General features: G+C 45.6%; 1 protein-coding gene across 1 annotated transcript in view; it reads right to left on the bottom strand.

Moving 5' to 3' along the window:
- Positions 1-636, bottom strand: part of Sesn3 (sestrin 3) — a 48,227-nt gene extending 47,591 nt beyond the window's left edge. The window contains exon 1 of the mRNA XM_032911411.1: positions 315-636. Within this exon, the coding sequence (XP_032767302.1) occupies positions 315-392 (78 nt within the window). The 5' untranslated portion in view covers positions 393-636. The remainder of the gene's footprint in view (positions 1-314) is intronic.
- Positions 637-23,044: the final 22,408 nt, after the last annotated feature.

The following is a 23,044-nucleotide window of genomic DNA, read 5'->3' as shown; positions in this document are numbered from 1 at the left end:
TGTCAGGGCACTGTGGGCCTGGCAGAAGCGACCCAGTCAAAGAAAACAGCCCCCAGAGTCAGCCACCGCGGAGAGGCAGCCAGGCTCCTGCAGACCAAACTGGCTGCTGTGATTTCAGGCCAGCCTCCATCCCCAGCCGAGCCGGTTCCTCCCAGCATCCCAGCATCCCTTCAGCCTCGGGGCAGACCCGGCTGCAGCCCAGGGGCCGAGCGCGGGGACCCCGCGGGAGGACCCTTCGCATCTCGTCCCCCGCAAGCGCCGCCCGGACCCCGACCGTGCGGAGCGCCTCACTGCCGGACGCGGACGCGCCGTACCTTCCGCAGCACTTTCCGGCAGTTGGTGCAGAGCAGGTAGTTGGCCGAGGCCGACGCGCTGCTGCCACCGCGGTTCATCGCGCCGAAGCCGGGCTGTCACCGCGGCCGCTAGCGAAGGGCTGCTTCAACGTTCTCTTCTCAGGGGGTCGGGCGGCAGCGACGACGCAGCGGCTGCCCGCGCGAGCTCGGCGGGGACGGCGGCCGCGGCGCTCACCGGCCCGTTGTTCCTCCCGCCCCCATCGCCAGACCCCCGCCCCGCCAGCCAGGACGAGCAGCCGCGGCCGTCTCAGCTCCTCAGTGCAGCCCCGCCCCCGAGGCCCGCCGCCTTCAGGGCAGCCGTGCTGGGCACCGCCCCCTCCCGCCAATCAGGCGGCGTCGGCCACGCCCCCTTCCGCGCCCGCAGCCAATGAGTAGCGTCGGCCAATCGCGGTAGGCGAGAGCAACACGAATCTCCGGGCAAGTTAAGTTTATCTCCTAGGCTCGATGCTAAAGAGTGACCGTGGGTTAGTTAGGTAGTGGGGTGGGAGGGACTCCAGTCTGCCAATGAGAAGCGGGGGTGTGGTATATGCAAATTATCAGGGACTCTAGCGCCACCCTCAGGACAAGCCACGCCTCTCTGCAAGACCAGGCAGAATGGAGAGAGTGAGATTAAATAGCTGGAAGCTAGAGCTCGCTAGAGGATTTGAGACCTAGCTAAACATTTCCTGATCTCTCGGGAGTGGGTAGGGTGGACGCAAGAACGTTCCTTCCTCCCAGGGCAGTGGTTCGGCTTTCTCTCGGTCGGTTTAAATCTAAGAATAGCTGTGAGGAAGTCTTGCAGCACTTTGCACCCAGAGATCTCAAAGAAGTTTATGCTCTTTAAGCACTCTGTAAGTCTTGTGCGAAAGACCAACTACCCGCGGCTGTAGAGATAGAGGTCTGAAGTCTATACATTGGAGTTAGAGACCTGGAGACACATCTTTGGTTTAGGGTCTCTCTCTCTCTCTCTCTCTCTCTCTCTCTCTCTCTCTCTCTCTCTCCCTGATGATCATTCTCACAGCAAAGAAAGTTCTTTTATCATGAACAACTCAGAGGTTGGCTGGCGCTCGGTCTCTCTCTCTCTCTCCTCTCTCTCTCTCTCTCAAATCCTGTGGGAGGCCTCTGCTAAGAGACTTGCAGAGCCCAATCCCTGCCTGAATAGAAGGTTTTGAGTACGAATTGCCGTTTAAAACGATTTAAAACTGACAACGGTGAGGTCAGGGTCTAGCTTCTATGTTCTGGAGACAGAAGGCATAAGTCACTGAGGAAAGCCAGATGAGCGAGGGAGCCAGGTACCCTGAGGGACCAAACCCGGACCGCAGACTGCAGACCAGACTCTGGCTGCCTGCTCCCCAGTGAGAACAAAGGCGGTGCAGAGCAAGCACCTGATTGGCGCAGGGTGCTCACCGGTGTCGCGGAACCGGTGACAGGGTGCTTCTGCTACTGGCGCAGAACAGCAAGCTCCCAGGAACTGCAGTTCCCCAGCCAGCCTTGGCGGTGACCACACCGCACTGCGTGCTATGACATCACCTGTTTTCGCTCTTGAGAACCTAATCTGTATTCTCGGCTTCTCGTTTTCTAAAGGTCTCGAGTGTGTCCAGATTTGTGAAGGCCTGCAGTTTGCAGAATGTATCTGTGGAGATGATTTTAAAGAACTGACCCACTGGTTTACATTTCTTGTATTATTTTTAATTTAACACATGTTTAATTGCTAGCACTACTTTGTGTTAGGAATTTAGTGTCCAATGATGTAAAACCAGGAAGTCGCACTTGGAGAAGCCCGCAAGGGTTAGCATAACAAAGCCATTAGACCACACTGTTGTCCAAACTGCCAATCTCATCCATACTCAACATCTGTCTCCACTCCATCCTCTTTAGAGACCTACACCATAAATAAACAAGCCTACACAAAGAACAAAGGAAATGAGAATCTGCCGGCACCAGGTTTAAACAGACTGGAAAACCCCAAGGGTCTAGGTGATATGGTTAGGTAAGTGTGAAGGTCCATTTAGCCAGTGATAGTTAGCAAAGGGTGGCCTGATGCTGGGTAGACCTACATAGCCTAGAATAGCAGTGATTTGGGCAGGGTGCTAAATATTCAGTTCAAAGAAACGGTAAAAGCAAGAAAACTCAACGAAGGAAGAAATTACTGCTTGCCTTTCATTGCAGAGAACCAAGAAATCTAGGCAAAAAGTCAGCAAGGCACAGTTTCCCCCCCCCCCCTGAAAACTGAAACACATATGTGTTCCCATTTTTGCTGAGTTTCTTAATCTATATTCTTGGCTGGGCCTCTCCCTCCTCCCACCCCTTCTCTCTTTCCCTGAGACAGGGTCTCACTGAGTAGCTCTGGCTGTCCTGGTGCTCACTATGGCTGGCCTCACTCTGACAAAGATTCAGCTACCTACCGCTGCCTCTGTGGGTTTGTATTATGAAGCTGACTTTATGTGAGTCCATATTAAAGCAAAGGAGAAACTGAAGGGCGAAGTGAATTTAGTGCAGGGATTGAATTTTCCTCAAATAGTATTTTATTTCAAATTGTTTTCTAATATTTTTATAACCTTTCCCCTTTTTCCATCTAAGAGCAAATGTCTCTTTTGAAAAGAGGTCTTTTACATTCTTTAATAAATAAATCCCAAGAAATGATAGCCGCAAGAGTCCACGCTGGCACAACTAATGTCCTTTACCTAAGATTATCAAAGGGGGGTCTTTTTGGTCCACTGCCCTCCACTTTGATCAGCCTGTCTTTAGTGCCCTTTATTCAACTATAGATCATCTACACAGTAACGTTCCCTTTTTGTTGTTTGTTTTTGTTTTAAGTTTTGTTTTTTAAGACAGGGTTTCTTTACATAGTTCTGGTTGTCCAGGAACTTGCCCTGTAGACCAGGCTGGCCTCAAACGCATGGATGTGCCTGCCTCTGTTGCAGGAGTGTTGGAACTGAAGGTGTGGGACACCAGGCTTGGGCTTCTTGTTTGTCTGGGCTTTGGTAACATTTCTTAGAATATCCATGATGTGTGACTGCATGGTCCTTCCCTGAAGTGCTCAGTGCCATTGAGGCATCCTCAGGCCTCAGCATTTGGTCCTCATACCCTGGCTTTCTTCATACGTGTTCTCTCTCCTGGCAGAATCCAGCTTTCTCTTTCCTTTCTCTTCAGTTCTTCACAACTGGAGGCCTTCCTTCCTGTACCAGCCAGCTTGGCTAAAGAGAACGAGACCTACAGAGTGACTTATCAACTTAAGATCATACTGATCACTTAGAGGGAAAGATGAAAGCCAGTTGTTTTGACTTTACTCAAAATGGGAAGAAACACCAATCTTCTGTTTGCTGTGTCTAAAATAGGGAAGATGTTTAAAAATAGGATATGGGCGAAACTTGCTACCAATGTGTGTGTGTGTGTGTGTGTGTTTACTTTATTTATTGTGTGCACATGTGTGTATACTCAGGAATAAAGGCATGGAGGCCAGAGGACAAGTGTGAGAGGCTCCAGGAATCAAACTCCTGTCGTCAGCCATCTTACTGAACCCTATTTAATTTTTCATTAAAACTTAGAGTGATACTTTATTAAATATTTTACATGACTTGAAACTCATGTCAAAATCATTTTGCTGATTTTGAAATATGATTCAAATGTGATTATTTTTAATAAGGTGTATGAAGTTTTAGGGCTTGCAGACACCATAACTGCTTTCCAGTTGTGACATTGTTTCTAGTATTCCAGTATTGTGATAAACTTTCCTCATATGTCAGTTTTTGCTTAGCAGCTCTCATTGGTAGGTACAGAATTTCAGAGCACAGGGGTATAGGTCTAGTTTAAGGCCCTTGAACACTGGCTGAACATATTTTGTGGAAAGGTTTGAAAAAGCCCACAGTAAAAGGCAGTCATTTGAATATAGATCTGCTCTGTCATCTCTGGTGTCAGCCATTAATATTCCACCCATCTCAACGGCCCTCCCTCTCCTGCTGAGTCATTGCCCTTCTTCTGTCGAAAGATTTCCCACTGAACTCAAATGCTTGTCCAAGCACCATGGTACCTCTCCAGGCCTCTGCTCTACCATCGAGCTCTCTGCTGGGTGATGATGAAAATGCTTTCTCATCAGACTCTGACCCCTGGAGGGCACAGAGGGAGCCCCACACATCCCTAAGTCTTACCCGTGTGCCAGCTAAGCGCTCAGAGCATCCTGGACACCAGTGAGTTTGCATTCTTACTCTCAGACATTCTTTCAGGGCAGGTCTCTCTAATCTTTAATAGCAGTGCTGAGATCTTATAAAAGGATTCCAGTAAATATTTGTGAAAATAATTGCCCTTAAAGACCAATGCTGTAGAGCAGAAAGACTGAGTCTGTCACGATTCCTTACTTGGCTTTGAACATGATCATGTTCAAATTAATTATTAATGCTCTTGATACAAGTTGAGCATGTAGGGTGTGCTGAGGGAAATGTGTTCAGCTCTTTTGAAAGAAGACACCTAGTTAATGACATGAGGTGAATTTCGGACTTCTCTAGAGACTCTCATTCCAGTGACCTGGCTATTATCTCCTATGTGGTTGCTAAGTAAGGATTCAGTATCAAAAATCAACTAGTAAAGACATCTTTAGAATTATGTTTCTATCTGTCATCTATCTATCTATCTATCTATCTATCTATCTATCTATCTATCTATCTATCTACCTCTCCTCTCTCCTATTTCTCCCCCAAGCATTGTTTACACATTTGTAATACCAAGCAGTATTTACACATCTGTAAATTCTGTAATTTGTTTCTTGCAGAGGAATCTGCACTTTACAGGGTTGTAAATTGAATACTCCCTTGGAGCTATTAGATTCCTGCTATCTTTTCCTCTGTGGCTCAAGACCAATACTACTTCCAAGGAGAAATAAAGTCATCTCTGAAAAGGCCAGGGCTGAGTCCCATTCTGTCTCCTCCATATTCTACCAACACAACTGTCACTGTGAATGGATATCTGCCCCATCTGCTAAGATACACATCCTGCTAGCCTTCTAACCCACATACTGGATTTGTACCCCACACCTGGTTGAAAGGCTGATTGCAAGTGCAAGTCCCACAAATATAGTGTCAGTTTCTCCCACTGCTCAATGCCAGCTGACTTCATGTTTTTTAAAAATGAATTAGTTTTAAACATTTATTATGCAGGAATTTTTTGTTCTTGCGGAACTATGCTGAGTGACTGGAGCGGTGGAGCAGGAGTAGCTGGGAAGCCATGGGAAGGACACTGTGCTTTCTACACTGTGTGGCCATGGTCTGGGTCTATGTAAACACTTCAAAAGTATCACTGGCTTATCAGACAAACTTATATTCCATTTCTGCAATACTTTTAAAGTTGCTTTACACTGGAGATCTTTGAGCTTTATGACCTTCGGCATCTTTAGAGTAAGATGATGTGGGGGTAGAAAAGATAGCAATGTACAAAAATGAGGGAGCAGAGGGCTTAGGCCAGCGCCCGCCACCATGAGCTATATGATATTAAGCCTCAGTTTTCCAATCTGACAAGAGTGAGTGCTCAGTGATTCTTCCAGTTCTGTAAGGACTCGGAGCATCTTTAAGAAAAGCATAATGCTACAAGTACAGAGTTAATAATGATGAGTTACTATAGACATTACCGCCACATGCAGAAATGACCGTGATCTCCTCAAAGAGGGCCCAGATCAGAGAACTGTTGTCATCTAAGTCCTCTTAACCAGACAGACAGAGCTACTCCTGCTCTTCAGTGCCTCAAGCACATGGGAAAGTGGAAAGGGGTATTCAAGCAAAGAAACACCTTCATCTCTATCAATAGTGGATAAAATACTTATTTTTGAAATTTGGTTAAAGTAGAACTATGTTAACACATGGCTTGAGGTTCTTGAGGCCGTGGAGGGCATAGTATTGGTGATAAATCCTAAAGTCTGGGTCTATTCCCTCACACATACTTTAAGACTGTGTTAGGTTTGGTTTGGTTTGGTTTGGTTTGGTTTGTATCCTGGGGACATTTCCTGTTACCCTGCTCATCTCCCTGATTCTCCAAAGTCACCGCCCCAAAGTCTTTTGAGGAACAAATATAATATAGGTGACAAATTGCATCTGCAATGCCCATCTACAGCAAAAGTAATTTATATTTTTATATAAAGATAACTATGAAGTGCACTGGCTATGTGTTGGAACAGGAAGATGGGTGGGTAGTTGGGACATCCGGGGGAGAATGAGGTAGTTTATAGGTAGGGCTTGTTAATAGAAACAGAACAGCTATCACCTGAGACTTAGAGAGCCTCTAACAGTGTTGCATTTTCAAGGATTTTCAGGAATTGGCACAGAGTCAGAATAAAATTGGAGGGACCTCAGAAGGGCACAATGATCTGTACTCGAAGTTTCCAGAGCTTCTGAACGTAGCTTAATTCACCTAAACTCTAGAGTCCATCTCCCAGGAGAGTCTTACTCGGCTGGGTATTTACAGCATTTGCAAATGTAAGAGCCTTTGGAAAGCTCTTCAGATGGAAACAAGCACCAGAGTTTGCTAACTGAAATCTAGTGGACATACTATTTTACTAATAAAAGTTCCCAAGTAGTCTTAAAATATCTTTTCATGCAAGCATAAAGTTCATCAATTGGCCTTGTTAGAAAGGAGATAATCTCCATTTCGATAAATGATGCAATCATGCAGTACTTCAGAGGTATGATACTGGTTTAAGGTGATGCATACGAACTGAATTGCAAACTTGCGACCACAATAGCAGCTCACGAGATGCTAGAAGCTTGCAAGTTTGGAAGCATGTGTTGTAAAGTATATATGTCTAAATATCCCTCTATTCACACTCCTTCTCTTCCAACCCTTACCAAGTGAGTCCTGGTGGTAAACTGACAGAGGACAGTCATATGATGTAATGATGCGGCCAAGGCATAATCCCTGCATTGCTAGAGAAGAGAAATGGAAAATGGAAGATGGCGGGAAAAGGTTACTCGCAAAGAGCTCAGAGGGGCCTTGAACATTCATGCCTCTAACTAGATGCCCTTCAACAGTAGCTCTGGGGACATTTGAGGGAGAATGCTTGTATATTCATGCAGTTACATCAACCAGAAGACAGGATTGATAGCCCCCAAGGACCACAGAATGAAGCAGGGTAGTATCACACTGGGCTTGCTTCCTGTTTCCGTGTTCATTACTTAATGCTTCCTCGAATGTATTCACAGTGCTTCCCGTGTGCAGCCACTTGCTTTATTATAGTCCTAGTATGAAGAACACAGGTCACATTTAGAACAGAGCTGCGACTACTGAGCCTTAAACAAGTATCACCAGTGTGTAATGACTGCAGTACTGCAGAGAACACGGGCAGAGAATAAACGGTAGGGTTGGTCACCTGATCTAAGCCTCCTAGATAAAATGAAATGTAAGCACTGGGCTGCTTCTCCTGTCTCCAAGAGCGGTGCTTAGGTTCCCCATCTGGGAAGCCCTTTCCACATGCAACTCCTGTCTTACTGTTGCCATTTCCTCTTTCCTTATAGTCCAAACTGCGTTTACAAAATTCCCACGGAGCATGCAGCGGCCAGGCTGACACATAGTGTGAAGTCCCCAGTTATTTCCTAAGAGCACTGCCTCTAAACACTCAACAGGATCCTTCCTCCCCTCCTGATGACAGGCTCTTAGTTAACGTTACCATCTCATGTTTACTCCATTACACTGCCCTGTTCCATCCACAGGCGCGAGTTAAACGCATGCGCCACTTGTAGCGTGTGTGTACACATGAAGACTGTTGTGTGCTTGAAGGCAGAACCCTATCTCTGCTCTGTGGTCTACACATCTCAGAAAGCCAGTGCTGATAATCATTATCTGTATAGTAATAAAGCAACCAGTAATGCTAGGGACTTACTGCATGCCAATCATTATGCAGTAATTTGCATACGATATCTTATCTTGACTAATATTTGTAAGCCCTCTAAGAACTGATTGTATTAGAGTCATTTTTGCATATGATAGTTAGCCATAAAGGTCTACTGAGTGTTTCAAGGAAGAATTGTGATTTGAAGTTGTATTTAGAGTGTTATATGATTCCAACCTTGTCATTGTAATGTAAAGTTGTATTTAGAGTGTTATACGGTTCCAACCTTGTCATTACTGTATTCAGTCGGTCATTATTGTCACTATTACTTGAATCTTTGTGTTAGGCTATCAGGTGGATTGGCTTAGATCTGTCGTATATTCACCAAATATACTTGGGTGCCTCTGTGACATCTATTGAAATAAGCACTGAGATTGGGCAAAGAAGTACTACTCATCATTCCTAATTCTAATAAATTAAAAATTAATTTAAAATATTTTGACATTTATTTATTTATTTATTTATTTGTTTATTTATTTACTGTTGTGAAAGTTTATGGCATATACATGCCACAGCACACCTGTGAAGGACAACTCGTAGGCGCTGGTTCTCACCTTCTTCCATGTGGCTTCTGGGAATCAATCTACATAGCCGTGGTTGGTGACAGATGCTTTTGCCCCCTGGAATGTTGCTCTAAACTAAAGCAACTAGATGATCCCTGGGTAAAGAAAATACTTTTTGCAAGTTAGGTTAAAATTCCAAATGTTTGAGTGTTTGGTGACTGATGTGCCGAGATGAACATAAGATGTCAGAGCTGAGGGGGAGGTGACATTGCTGTCCTCACACACCCATCAAGGCAAGCCCAGAGCTTTTGCAGTTAGTAGGTTAGCTGCCAGGATGACAGCAACCTGAGACTTACATCCATAGCCTTCTCTATGGCCTTTTTTTTTTTTTTTTTTTTTTTCTGGGCCTCATTCTACATAGTTGGGCTCAGTGCTCTGCCATGTGGTCACTTGTCTGAGATCAGTATCATAGGATAGACTTTTGACTCAAAGACAGACAGCCATTCTATAATTTGGCTGTTCATCTTTCTAAAGTCTTTTACAACGACCATCTCAGCCAATCATATTCCTACTTAGAAATGTGGCATTAGGAAACCAAGACTTTATGCTGTTTGTCAGATCCTGAGAGGATGGGAAGCACCGTGTGCAAACTAGCAATGCTGGCTAGGGAAGGAGGATGGGGCCAGGCAGGGAAAGAAAGAAAGTCTTGGAGCAGCCTCCACTCTCGTCTCCAGTTCTGGGCCCTGTTTATCCTGCAGGGATTTTCTTACCCAGTCAAGTCTTTTGCCACTAGCGACTCTGTGAGTAACTGTACCCGTGTTTCTTTTGAGCAAACACGATTAGCTGCAACAATCTTATCTCTTTTCCATGTCAAGTGTCCCTACATGGGAACTGCACTCTTAGTTTTTACTGGTAAAAGGATGTAAAAATACAATATTCCAAAAGAAAGAACTAGAACTTACTGGACCAGAAAGCCCCAGGGTAGTTTTTACATACTGAAAACTTCTTACAGTCTCACTAAGAAAGTGTGTATGTAACGTGTGAAACCCTCGGACTCCTCATTCTGTGCCTTGATGAGCGGTTATCAGTAATCTATTACCCACACTGCCTCTCTCCAGGCACAGTGTCATATGTCTCCTTTGTCAAGTCCTAAAAAGACAGACCTTGAGGCAAAATCTTTTACCCTTTCTACTCATCCTTCATTCAGACTTAATGCCAGTGGTTCCCAGTCCAATGACTTCCTACAGTTTATGAGTCACAAGATTAAAAATAGATGTAAAAACAAACAAAAATCACAGTTAAATTTTTCCAAAGTTTTACTAGTCAAGGAAAAAGACAAAGTTATGGAGGGTACTACTGTGTCAGGCTGCAGTTAGCCATCACTGTGACATTCCCGCAAGATGCCAAGGGGTCCAGGACCCATTCTGCATTGCAAGTACAAATGTGTATTATGCGTTTAATGTTTTTATTAGACTCAACTTCCTGACTGGGATGCGCCTGAACAGCTAATTGTTCTGTTACTATAGAACCAATCACTAGCAACCGTGGAGTGGTTTAAAAGGATAATCAGAGCCAATCAGATTCATTTCTTGGGACTTTAGCTTTAGGACACTGAGACACTGAGATGGCTGGCAGTGAAGTCCAAGTGTAGGAGGTCAAGTGTAGGAGGATGACATAAACTACACAAACTAGAACGATATCAGAGCTCGTAGAGGCGAAGGGTAAACGTGCTGCTCTGGAAAGGAAAGGGAAGCCCTCTGTGAAAATAAGGCCAAAGCAGCTTTACAGGGCCGGTCGCAGAGAGCCCGGGGTCCTGGTTCTCTTCCCGTGTCACACTCAGCATCCCTCCTAGAGCGGCTCAGTCTTTCCTTCTCTAATTCCTACCGGACTCACTGTAGTTCACGGACCCTCAGACCCTTCTTGCTGTCTTTTGTTAAAAAGCTCTCACGCTTTGTTAAGCCTTCGGAAAGTAAAGGAAATACTTCACTCAGTGGTCTCCCTGCAGTCCTAGGATGGTGGCTGCTGGTCTTCCTGTTGGTGAGAAGGTGCTATGATTTATCTGTGGGCACAAGACTTGACACTCTGGATTGCCTGTTTCTCTCTGAAGATGTTAATACCTAGAGACGCTCAAGTCTGGGGAGCTGGAATGCCCAGTACTAGAAGCATTTGGAGACACTCTTTGGCTACTCGTGAGGAGACACTACACTCGTGCACTTTGCTCGTGACCTGAAAAGGATTGCCTAGAATGCCTAGAATAGTGAAACTGAAAGTTCTTTTATTCTTTATACCTTATCCAATATTATATAATCTAACCACTTTTTAAAACCTCTTTAAGCTTCATCTTTTACTTTATAGGATTTTATGATGATTTTTTGAAAATACATAGTGTATAGAATAATATCTCCTATCATGAGCACTCAATATGTGAGTACTGTTTCTGCTATTTTAAAATTCTTCACAGTGCTGAGAGTAAGAGACTATTGAGTGTCCAAAGGTATATTTGCGTCATCCCTTCCAACAAAGGTTCAGAGAATATCACAGAAGAAGGGGCAGAAAGAATGGAAGAGTGGGAAGGCGGGAGGTGTGCTGTGACATGTCACCTTTAGTTACAGCTTACCTGTTGCCCTCATGACCCCACACAAGCTGTAGTCGTGGGCACAAGAGCAAGCTAGTGAACATTCTAGCATGGACAGGAGAGGGACTCAGGAGACACCAGCTCTGGCTGAGGAGCAGTTGACAGCTGTGGGTGAGGGGTGTCACTTTTTATTAGACTGTGACAGCTAGTAGGTTGTCTATGCTCTGGTGGGCGGCCTCAGAGCCATGTGCATGCAAATAGCACAATACGCTTGGTCCAGGACGTGGCACTCTTAGGAGGTATGGCCTTGTTGGGATAGTGTGGCCTTGTTGGAGGAAGTGTGTCACTATGGGGGTGGGCTTCGTGACACCCCTCCTCACTTCCTGGATGCCAGTCTTCTCCTGATTGTCTTTGGATCAAGATATAGAATTCTTGGCTTCTTCTCCAGCACCCTGTCTGCCTGGATGCTGCCATGCTTCCTGCCATGATGATAATGGACTGAACCTCTGACCCTGTAAGCCAGCCCGGATTAAATGTTGTCCTTATAAGAGTTGCCTTAGTCGTGGTGTCTCTTCACAGAAATGGAAATCCTAAGACTGAAGTTGGTATCAGGAGCTAGGGTATTGCTGTGATAGGCCTGACCGTGTTTTTGTTTGGAGGAATGTGGATTTGAGGACTTTGGGTTTGGAAAGCCATGGAATGCTTTAAGTGGGACTAAATGGGCCATCCTAAAAGGAATATGGAAGACACTGGTGCTGAAGGAGATTTGGACCCTGGAGATTACTCTTATGATGAAGATCTTATGGTGAAGAATGTTGCTGCTTTTTGGCCTGTCTGAAGAGTCTGTCTGAGGCTAAGGTGAGGAGGCTCAGATTAATTGCATCGACAAAGGAGGTCTCAGAAACACCTAGCATAGATTTTGTTCTCTGGTTAAGTCGCATGAAGAGTATTTTGATCAAGCATAGCAAGCTTATAAAGAAAGAAAAATACAAAATGTATTAAAGGGGCACAAATGGAGCTGAATCCTGTGTTCAAGGAGATAAATGGATTAAGGGGGTGGTGAGTTCCCGGGCAAGATCCCACCCAGCTAAGCTTTTTGTTTATGCTTTTGCAGTTGAACGAGGGATAGTTATAGTTAGGTATTACTATTACCTGGTTCTTGTTTTCATTTGGACTTTTAACCCAAAATGAACTACAGTCCAGAAATGGAGGGAACAGGCTTTTGATATAGATCTTGAAGCACAGTGGCCATGAAAAACTTAGGTCTAGGCATGGTGGTACACACCTTTAATCCCAAGACACAGAGGCAAGCAGATCTCTAACGCCAAGGCCAACCTGGTACAGAGCAAGTTCCAGGTAAAGAAAACCTCGAGTCCAGGTGTGATGGTATAAGCCTTTAACCCCAGCATTCAGGAGACAGCACCATGCAGACCTCGGAGTTGAGGGTCAGTCTACAGAGCAAGTTCTAGGACAGAGACACTTAGGCAGTGAAGGAGTTGGAAAACAAAGCTGGTGATAATGTAATAGAACAAGGGGCCATGTTCCAGCTCCTGCAAGCAGCAAAACTAGGCAGCTTTGGCCACGTGGCTCTGGCTTTAGAGTCCAGAATAGAAAGGACTGCTGGTCCTTTCTATTGGTACAGGTTGACTGGAGCTAAGAAATTAGTGGTGATTGAAACCAACATCACTAAGGTGAAATCTGGGAAGTGTTTTCTGAGAGCACAAAGAAGTTGTGTTCCAGAGATAGCCAATGTTGTACCTCGTACTACAGCTGAACTTGGTAATATGTAAGAATCACCCGGGTGGTCCTGGTTTTGAAGACATACATAAAGGGGTCATGAAAGGCAGTTGAGGCTTGGCTTGGCACTGTGGGAGGCCAAGGAAGGCCAGGTGGGGGTGCAGCCTCAGTTGCAGTTGATGGCTTAGGATTGAAGGGATCGTGCGAAGAAGCTGAGGCTTGGCACCCTGAAGGGAGCCTATGAGGGCTATTGGTAAAGCCTAGTTGTAGTGGAAGATTCCAGTGTATTGGAGATGCCAGTAACATGGGATGACCACCAAGAACAGCAGCAGTGGAGTGGAGTCAACCAGAGCCTAGAGTACTCCAGAGGGCAGGGCTGGAGAAGTGACACCAGCCCTTTGGAGGAGCCCAGACGAGCATGTGTGGATCTCAGCCATTAGAACAAGAAGCCATAAAGTTGAAGTTGCCTTGGATAACCCGAGATGTTAGAGATGTCAGAGCCATGGATACCTGCAGAGGAAAGCTGCTAACAGGGAGTGGAAACAACCCAAGAGAACAAAATTTGTTGATGCTGAATGCAAGATCTGTCTAGAGCAGTGAACAGGATGAAAGGAGTTGGAGATCTGAAGAGCGCTTTGACATGAGATGTGGAGTTTGCCCAGCTCAGTTTCGGTTTTGCTTTGGTCCAGTATTTCCTTGCTATGGCATTTTGGAATGGCGATGTATATCCTGTGCCATGATATGTTGAATGACGTGTGATCTGCTTTTTTTTATTGTGGTATTTTAGGGGATTATGTTAAAGAGATTGCATGAATCTCAGAAGAGCCTTTGAACTTTAGACTTCTGAACTCTGATGAGACTGTGATAGACTATGGGGATATTTGAACTTGGACTAAATTCATTTTGCATTATGCTATGTCTAAGTATGCCCTCCCCCGTAGACTCATGTATTTAAATAAGTCTGTGGGGGCCAGGGAGTGGAATGTGGTAGCTTCAATATGATTGGTCCAGGGAATGGCACTATTAGGAGGTGTGGCCTTGTTGGATGAAGTGAGTCACTGTGGAGGTGGCCTTTGAGACTCTCCTCCTAGCCATGTGGGAGCAGCCTTCTGTTTGCCTTCAGAACAGGATGTAGAACTCTCAGCTCCTCCAGCATTATGCTTTCCTGGATGCTGCCCTGCTTCCTTCCAAGATGATAATGGACTGAACCTCTGAACCTGTAAGCGAGCTCCAATTAACTGTTGTCCTTATAAGAGTTGCCTTGGTCATGGTGTCTCTCACAGCAATGAAACCCTAACTAAGATGGGGTTATTTTTTAATAACATGATGTGAAGGTGGGAGGGGGAATAGTGGGAGAACAGTGCCATGGGAGGGAAGACTTTAGGTTGGATGTGATCAGGTGCATTATATACACGTATGAAACTGTCGAAGAATAAGTTCGGGAAAATAGATAAAGAAAGCTTGAAGGGAAAATGTCTCATACATAGAAACACACTTTTCTACTAGCAATTGAAATTTACTTGAACTTTAATGTTTGGGCCTCCCATTCAATTTACTAGGACAGTTTGTTTTGGTTTAAAGGGTCTTAAATGCTTTTGTTGGTAAATATGCAGAAGTTATTATTAAATGTTGTTATTGCACTTGTATTTGCAAGGCACATTTTAAAAATTTCTGTCAGGCTACCCAGTCACAATCTAAGTCATTTCAGTTTCTGTGGAGGAAGAAAGATGATACCTGAAATTTTGGTTTGCATGTGTGTTCATGTTAGTGTATATGATATATATATATATATATATACACATATATATATATATCCATCCATATATATGTGTGTGTGTGTATATTTATGTGTCCTGCTCTCAACATATTCTCTTCTAAGGTAGAGATAACAATCATTTTTAAGCTTCTAGCTAAAGAACATGGTTTCCATTTAATGCAGATGGATTATTAGACCTATTGAATAGTCAGAAACCCAGCCTACAGTGCTTTGGTGTAATTCAAGCACAATGGCTACTAGTTATAGCTGGTGATTCCAGCTTTACTCTGCAAGAGACATGAACAAAATCACAAAAGATAATGTGACCAGTATGTCCCCCGTGACTGAAGCGGGAACCTCACTGTGTTATAAATGGGTCTGGGCTGAGAGAGACCTTTGGGTCGTACAGTGGGCACAGCATGAGCAGCCTACACCTAGCGCACCAGGTTTGATCTTTGCCTGTCACGACTGCATTCTGCTTAGACAGGTCGATCACCTGTCTGAACTGGTTATCCAACAGATAACTTATTTGTTTCCTGGTTGTTCCTTGTTTCCAAGAACCAAGGCTATTGGATATTTACCCTGTTGCTTATGGCAGCATCTTCTGGAAGAGGAAGTAAACAATTCCCTTGCCAAGCGAAGCTCCAGTGGCCCCTTTGTTATGAGTGTCTGGAGTAAGATCCTGCAGCACTGAGTGGCTCAGGAGGAAACAGCTCCAGTGGCCCCTTTGTTATGAGTGTCTGGGGTAAGGTCCTGCAGCACTGAGTGGCCAGGAGGAAACAGCTGTGGCCCCTTTGTTATGAGTGTCTGGGGTAAGGTCCTGCAGCACTGAGTGGCTCAGGAGGAAACAGCTGCTCTTGTGAGTTACCGACTTAATTCACTCAGGCTGCTTTCTCTTGCTTAGATGTATGAGCATCATTGAGCTCCCACCCTGGACTTCTTTGCTTTTGTGGAGTGGCCTCTCAACATCCCTGAGCAGGATCCCTCTCCCCTATTCTGAAGCGAGAGATGAATCTCTCAGACCCTGTGGGTCCCAGTGACAAACCAGCTGTCCTGATGGTGTCAAGCTGCTTTTGGTTCCCATGAACACTGTCAACAGCACGTGATCACCAGGCGGTTAGTGTCTCTTGCCTTTCACCCTGTCACTTTTCTGATCTGCTCCCGTTTTTCACGGTTCACTCTCCCTTCCTTGCATTAGTCCATGGCATTTGACATCAGCTGACATGTTTCCTGCTTATGTCCTACTACAGAAAACCACCAAACCCCAGTAGCTTTGCTCTACTGTTCAGGGTTTTCTCAAAGCCACCCACATTATCCTGCTAGCAAAGTAGCAGAACTTAAACAGATATTTTTTCCAGTGTAACATCTAGAAATGGCTTACTAGGTGTGGCCTACTCTCCACGTGTAGTTTTTGCTTCTCCAGAGGGGATGGATAGGTGGGACTTTGCTTAGAAACTCTGTCTATTCCATGTCGTATGCTAGCCATTCTGTTTCAACTGTATCAGCTATGTTTAAGCAAATGAATGCAGGTGTTCGTGAAGAGTGGCAGTGTGGATGCTCGTGGTATCCTGTGGCTGGCTGCTTGTAGGTTACCTGAGGCCTCAATGGGAATTGACTCAACCGTGGTCATGTTGATCTGAAGGAGAGGACCATTTCCACATTGACTGCTTACATGAGGCTCCCCCTCCAGGCTCTTTTCTTTCATATATGCCATACGCTGTGATCTTGAGCCTCTTCTAGATATTCAAATCAGTCTGTTAATTGGAATGTTGAACAAATGATGTCATGGTTGGTGCTAGAGAGGATTTATATTGGGTAAAACATAAAATTTTTATCAAATTAAATATATCATAATGCTATAATAGTAAGTAATCAAAATTATAGACAATCAATAAAACCACGGACTTGGAATTGGACCAACCCTACACCAAAGATTCTGGGCCTGGAGCCAGTTGTTGTGCCTCTTACCTTTAAGTCCCTAACCTTGTGCAGATATTTGTATGTGAGCTTTCTTCCTGTTGAGCCAGGGTCCAGTTTTCATGGATTCCTTAGATAGTGTAAGCCCCCAACCCTTTCCTTATATCTTTTGGTCAAGACAGAGAATTTGCTTTCTATGTCAGGCCTTCTGCTAACCTCTAATTTCTTAGTTTCTTATCCCTAGGTTCACGATGCCACTGCTTTTCTGATGAGTAAGATTTCTCAGTCATGTAACTGAGGAGTGTTGCAGCTGAAATGCTAACCCAGCAGAACCGTATGCTTTGGGCCGCTTCTCTAGCAGGACTACCTTTTGGGCAGACAGCCTTTTTGGTTGCACTGCTACTGCCATTTGAAGCATCTTTCCTGTGCGATAACTGCTTCTTAAGCATCCTGCCTTCACCACACTCCTGCAGCCTTCCAGACTGCTCACTCAGGCGTTCCCATTGCACAGCTGGCTGCGGGGTGCAGACCGTTATCGGAACTGTCTATTCTAGACGGCACAAATGGACAGGCCTGGCTCTGGACCATCTCCAGGAAATCCATCCCAAACCCTGAATGGTCCTGGCCCTGCTCCAAAACTGTACTAACCTCCCACAAATTGTGATTCCAGACACGTTTATACCTTGGCCCCCAGGATAATGGAAGCCACAAAAGAGGCAGAAATTAAAATGTCAGTCCAGCTGGGCCCACAATGTGGGCCAGCAATTACAACGGGACCAACTGTCTCTTGGGGCACCTGAGGGTAGCACACCTGTGCGTTCCATAGTAGGAACAGAGTCATCTAGAGACATTTCCTACATGCATAGCCACTGTAATTATGGTGTGCTACTTATCAACTAATATTTTAATGAGCAATTGGAAAGAATAAACCAAGTACAAAACAATCACCAGAAATCTGGTGACCTTTGTCACACACATCCCATTGCCATTTTATGAAAACTTCACAACCCAAATTATTGTTTGATGGAAGCTGTGAGACAAGATGGAGCAGCATGCTTCTCTACCAAGAAGAGTGAGGACACTGATATCGTCACAGTGACCTCAGGTCCCGAAAGGCAAGCATTAGATGATGCCATGCAGATGGAAAGAGTGTCCACAACAGAGCTGGCAGACCTTAGAATTAGGGAAGCCAAGGACACAGGGTGACAGAGGGTTCAAGCTATGTGGACAGCTGGACATTGCCCATTTCAGTTTTCCTTCCATTCCTTACCAGCCGGCCGTTGGCAGGAGCGCTCATTTTACTGAAGCTGTCGGGTGTTTTTGTGCTTCTGAGGGTGCAGTTAAGTGCTTGCTGTGGCACACGTGAGTCTTTGCTAGGTCCGAAAGCAGGACTCTACTTCCGGTGTGCAGAGAATAAGCAGCGACTCGCCCTGAACAGCTCTGCAGCTGAACTGCATGGAGAGGCCGTGGTCCAGCAAATAAAGCAAACCTGCCACGTCTCGCCCAGCAGGCCGCCTGTCCCCGGTATCTTCACGCAGGATGGCCGCACAGCGTTGTGACACACCTGATGCCCCCAGTTTTATGGTTTGTCTTCGCACTTCCCGCTTCACTGGACGAGACGTTCTGTGAGGACAGTCTCTGCCATCATCCTCAATGTGAATACTCTGGGGACAGAATAATCAACTCAGTGAGGTTCTAGTTTATGTCACAGCCACAGTGAATTCTTCGTGGAAAGTGGATTCATTGCCTGGGCTTGCTTGCTTGCTTGCTTGCTTGTGTGTTTTGTTTGTTTTGAGACATAGTTTCTCTATGTAGTCCTGACTGTCCTGAAGCTCACTTTGTAGACCAGGCTGGCTTTGAACCCAGTGCCTGCCTCTGCCTCCCAAGTGCCGTGACTACAGGTGTGTGTGCCATTGCTCCCCAGCATGCCTAGGTATTTTGAGTACTTTCTCACGGTGGCACACTGCACCTCAGTGTGTGACCTCAGTGTTGACTATAACTGGGAAGGTAGGAGTGAGTGGCAGCGTGCAGTGAATTGTGACACCCCTCTCATGCCGGACTCTGCTGCAGGGGCCTCTAATACAGTGGTTCTCAACCTTCCTAATGCTGTCACCCTTTCATACAGTTCTTCATATTGTGGTGACATCAACTGTAAGATTATTTTTATTTCTACTTTATAACTGTAATTTTACTACTGCTATAAATCGTAATGTAAATATCTGTGTTTTCTGTTGGTCTTAGGTGACCCCTGTGAAAACTTAATGTGTCTCCCAAAGGGGTCACAAGCCACAGGGTGAGAACTGCTGTTCTAGGAGGCTGGGGGTGGGCCCCGTTGCTACAGTGGGTCCAGCATCTGTAAACCCTTCTCTGTTTCTCCAGGGAATCATCTTCCTCAGGGCTAAGAGGCCTGACTCAGCCATGGTCCCAGCCGGGGCTACCAGAGGAGACCTGCAGCAGGAAGCTTGTTGGTTTTGCTGGGGAAGAGATATCTTGGACCTGTGGGACCTTTACACTCAAGTCACACAGGGGAGGAAGGTGTTGAGGGCAAGGAGAGAAAAGGGAGTAAGGGGTCCTTTAGACACCAGGAGAGCTGAAAAATCTCCCATGGCTTTTTATTTATTTATTTTTTTTTAAATGTTGCTTTCTACAATAATACAGCGAATCCCCAAGCCATGTGACTCTATCCTTTTCTAAGAAAGAAATCATCTAGAAGATTCACAAAGGAACTAAATTTGGTAAGTCACAGTCTTACTAGGAATTCATCCTTTTCCTGGGCTGAAATCTACTTCAGCTACAGGAAACTCACATTGTGTAATACCGCTTCAACCGGACAGCTCTGCATGGAGACACTGATTAGGACGTATTTGTTCCTTCTGTCATTCGATAGATATTTATTGAGTGCTCACTGTATAAGTAGCCCTTTTCTCCAGTTACATATTTAGGTCATCCTTTGAGCTGTTCCTCACATCAAAGGGATTCTGGACCATTCCTTCCATAGAGGAACTCCACTGTGTAGAATCCCTTTAACTGCACATAGAGCACAGTGCACAGTGACGACGGCATTGACTCATTGGTGTTACACTTTTCCTACGTATCAGTCATATACTAGGCCTAAAGATGACAGGGATGAAAGACACTGTGTTGTGCTCAGAGTTCTCTGGACCCACAGCAACCTGTAAGTCAGGGGCACACAAGGAAGAGCAGAGCCCAAATGGCCTTGGAGAGGGCCCTTTCAGGTGCTTTCACACGAGAGGGGGCCAGGGTAGGAGTGTGGGCTTTTGACAAGTGTCTGCGGGAGGGAAAGGGCACTCCATGGAGGCTCGGAGGTAAAGCTAAAGAGGAAAAGAACACTCCAGGTCCAGAACTCAAAAGAGTCTGCCAAAGCAGGAATGGACAAGATGAGAGAGGCACCAGACAAAGCTGAAGAGAGCCCAAAATGCTGTACTAGAAAGGTAGATGCTTTCCCTATAAGGTTACATGGAGTTTGAAAAGTTGTCGATAGTGATGGGGTTGGTTAACATGCTCGGCTTTACATTTGGGGAAGCCAGTTTGATAGTATTTGGACCTCTAGAAATCAAGGTTTCAGACCAGCTGGGAGACTTAATGGTTAGGTGAAGGGTATTATGGGACTCACTAAGGTAGTAGCTGACTGAGTAGGAAGAAGGGCATGGTAGTGGAGACACGTAAACAGCGGGGCTACAGGCCTTTGCTGCTTAAAGTGCATCAGAGGGCCCATAACTTCAGTGGTCCTTGGAAGTGTGTGAGAAAGTGTGAGCCTCAGACCCGCTGAGTCAGAGAATTGTAAGTTTGCAGGACGCCCTAGATTTCTTTCTCCAGAGGCCGTTAAAGCTTAAGGAACACTCCCATAGGCCTCAGCCTAGCACTGAGACGCCTGGAACTCCCCCGTCACTGAAGGCGTTCCAGCACAGAAGTAGTGAAACGTTCCGTAGTTGGCATTGAGTGGTGGCTGGGATTGGTGCTAAGAACCTAGCAGACATCAGTAGAACGGCGATGCCTAGGTTTGCGGTCTGAGGAGGTTTCCCTAATATGTTAAGCAGTTAGGCAGCAGTGAGCTAGGTAAAGCAGGCAGGAAGAGAGCATGTGTGATTTCCCATGCAGACAGCCCAGGGTGGGAGAGACTTGGGGCTGGGAATAACAGTGCGAGCAGGAGAGAGAGCATGGGTGGGGCCTGTAGAGATATCAGATCCAGCCCATTAGGTTTAACATTTAGAGGAAAATAGGAAGGCCTGAGCAATATGGGAAGACCACCAGTGAGAGAAGAAAAGAAGTAGCCGAGGCTCCCTTGATGACTGAGCACAGCCTTGTCTCCATTGCTGGGGCCACTGCTTGAGGTGCCTTGACTGCGACTGGTTCCAGAAAGATCTATAGGATGTTCTTTCTATGTGGCCTTGTCCTAGACAAGGCAGAGGAATTGAAGTGCTGTCATGTGATCCTTGTGATGTGACATCTTGTTCCAGGTGACATCTGGCTTCATTGTGACGCTTATCCACAGAGCAGGGATCATTTTATCCCCTTGCTGTCTCGTGGTTGTGTCAGCTCCACTTTTCCAACCCCTAGGTCTTAAAGGCAGTTGTTGGTGGTTGTTATACAAACTTCTTCTACATTTTCCCAATTCCGGGCCCCGTCCCAGCCATGTCTCTCTAAACCAGCCTCCACTTTACTAGTTCTCTCTCCTGACTTTACCTCAGACAGACCTGCTGAGGCTTCTCTGTGTTGCTCTAGGACCCTCCTTCATCACTGATGACAGGTTTCTGGGCCTTAGGGGTGCCCTTTGGCACAGCAACATCTACTACAGATGTTGGCCAGTCCAGGCTCTTCCCAACTCATAGCTAAAGACAGATGCTGTTTAGGGATGCCTATAAGACCTGTGAGTTCCCACCAACAGTAGTTGTGACATTACATTTTAATTTTGTTATAGACCTAATAATCCATAAAGGGCTGCTGTTTTACTCACTACCATCTCGTTAATTGGATCAGAATGCAGTGTGTGATGGACATTTAATAAACATTTTCTCAGTAACTTAACCCACGTTGTTTTTAGACTTGCAGGAAGTGTGCAAAACAGCCAGGGTGCTGGCTGTGTCCTGAGGTGGGAGTGTGAGACCCCGCAGGCAGTCTCCAGAGCTGGGCCAGTGCAGTCTACAGCCTTGCTCTGCTTTCCAGAGCACCGCCTAATGCTTCACAAAAGCACTGTCTCTTCAGTAGAGACATGGCACGTTACAGGCAGTGAGTCTAAGGACACCTGCTGGTGGCATGACTAAGTCTGTTAAGGTGCCTGGAGGACACATGTATGATCCAGGTTCAATCCCCAGATCTTCAGAAGGTGGAAGGAGAGGACTGCCTCCTGGAAGTCGTCCCATGACCTCTCCACATCACACCCATAAACAAGCACACTGAATCACCTTTAACTCTGGAGAAAAGAGGCAGAACTCAGATAAGTTACCAATTTTTAATTTTATAGGCAGGATGTGTCAAAAGGCCTGCAATTTGCAGATAGAACTCCTATTAACTGGTACAGAAAATGTCAAACTTCACTGTGTCACAGTGGAAAGTCAATTGCTAAATTAAAAAACCTTTTTACTTGTAATCATTTCAGTGTTTGTATTTTTCACTGTCTCCTGGCACGTTTCACTGTTTTCTGTTTAAATTGTGATTCCCCAGATTCCTACATCGAGTGCTCTCTGCCTGAGTTTTTCTCTGTCAACATTCGAGTTTCTCTGTTTGCCAAAAATACCAGAGTGCTTGGTAACCTTTACCGAGTCTGTTACTGCTGCTGCTAAGAAAGTGTCTCACTAAGTAACCCAAGCAGTCCTTAAACTCAGTGTATCTCAGGCCGGCCTCCAATTCATGGCAGTCCTCCTGCCTCAGCCTCTGGAGTGCTGGGATTACAGGTATGCACTGCTATGCCTGGCTTTTTTGAGACATTTTGTACCTTGCGTACCAACTCTGTGATATGGATATCCTAATTATTGGTTTATTCAGATTCACCAACAAAGGACAGATACTTTGTTCTCCCTGACTTATTTTTAAGATAAATTAGCAGAGAGATCATTATCACATTGATTTTGGTTGCTCTCCCTGCTCTTGATGTGCAGATATGTGAAGACTGTGTGAGTGAAGATTGAATGAGGCCTGATTCTAGAGCCTGAACTCTGACCCCAGCATCCAGAGTTCTCCAAGGGCCCAAAGACAGCACGCCCTGCTGGGTGGGCTCTCAGAGGTCACCTGGCTCTGAACATAAAGAGTGCTTGTGGGTTTCATCAACTAGGTTACTTTCTAGGCTGGTTGGGCAGTATGGTTTGACTTGTGTTTCCTGCACTCTGGAACTGCATGGAT

The sequence above is a fragment of the Rattus rattus genome, chromosome 8, assembly GCF_011064425.1.
Source record: "Rattus rattus isolate New Zealand chromosome 8, Rrattus_CSIRO_v1, whole genome shotgun sequence".
NCBI lineage: Eukaryota > Metazoa > Chordata > Mammalia > Rodentia > Muridae > Rattus > Rattus rattus.
This window is presented reverse-complemented; position numbering and strand designations above follow the sequence as displayed.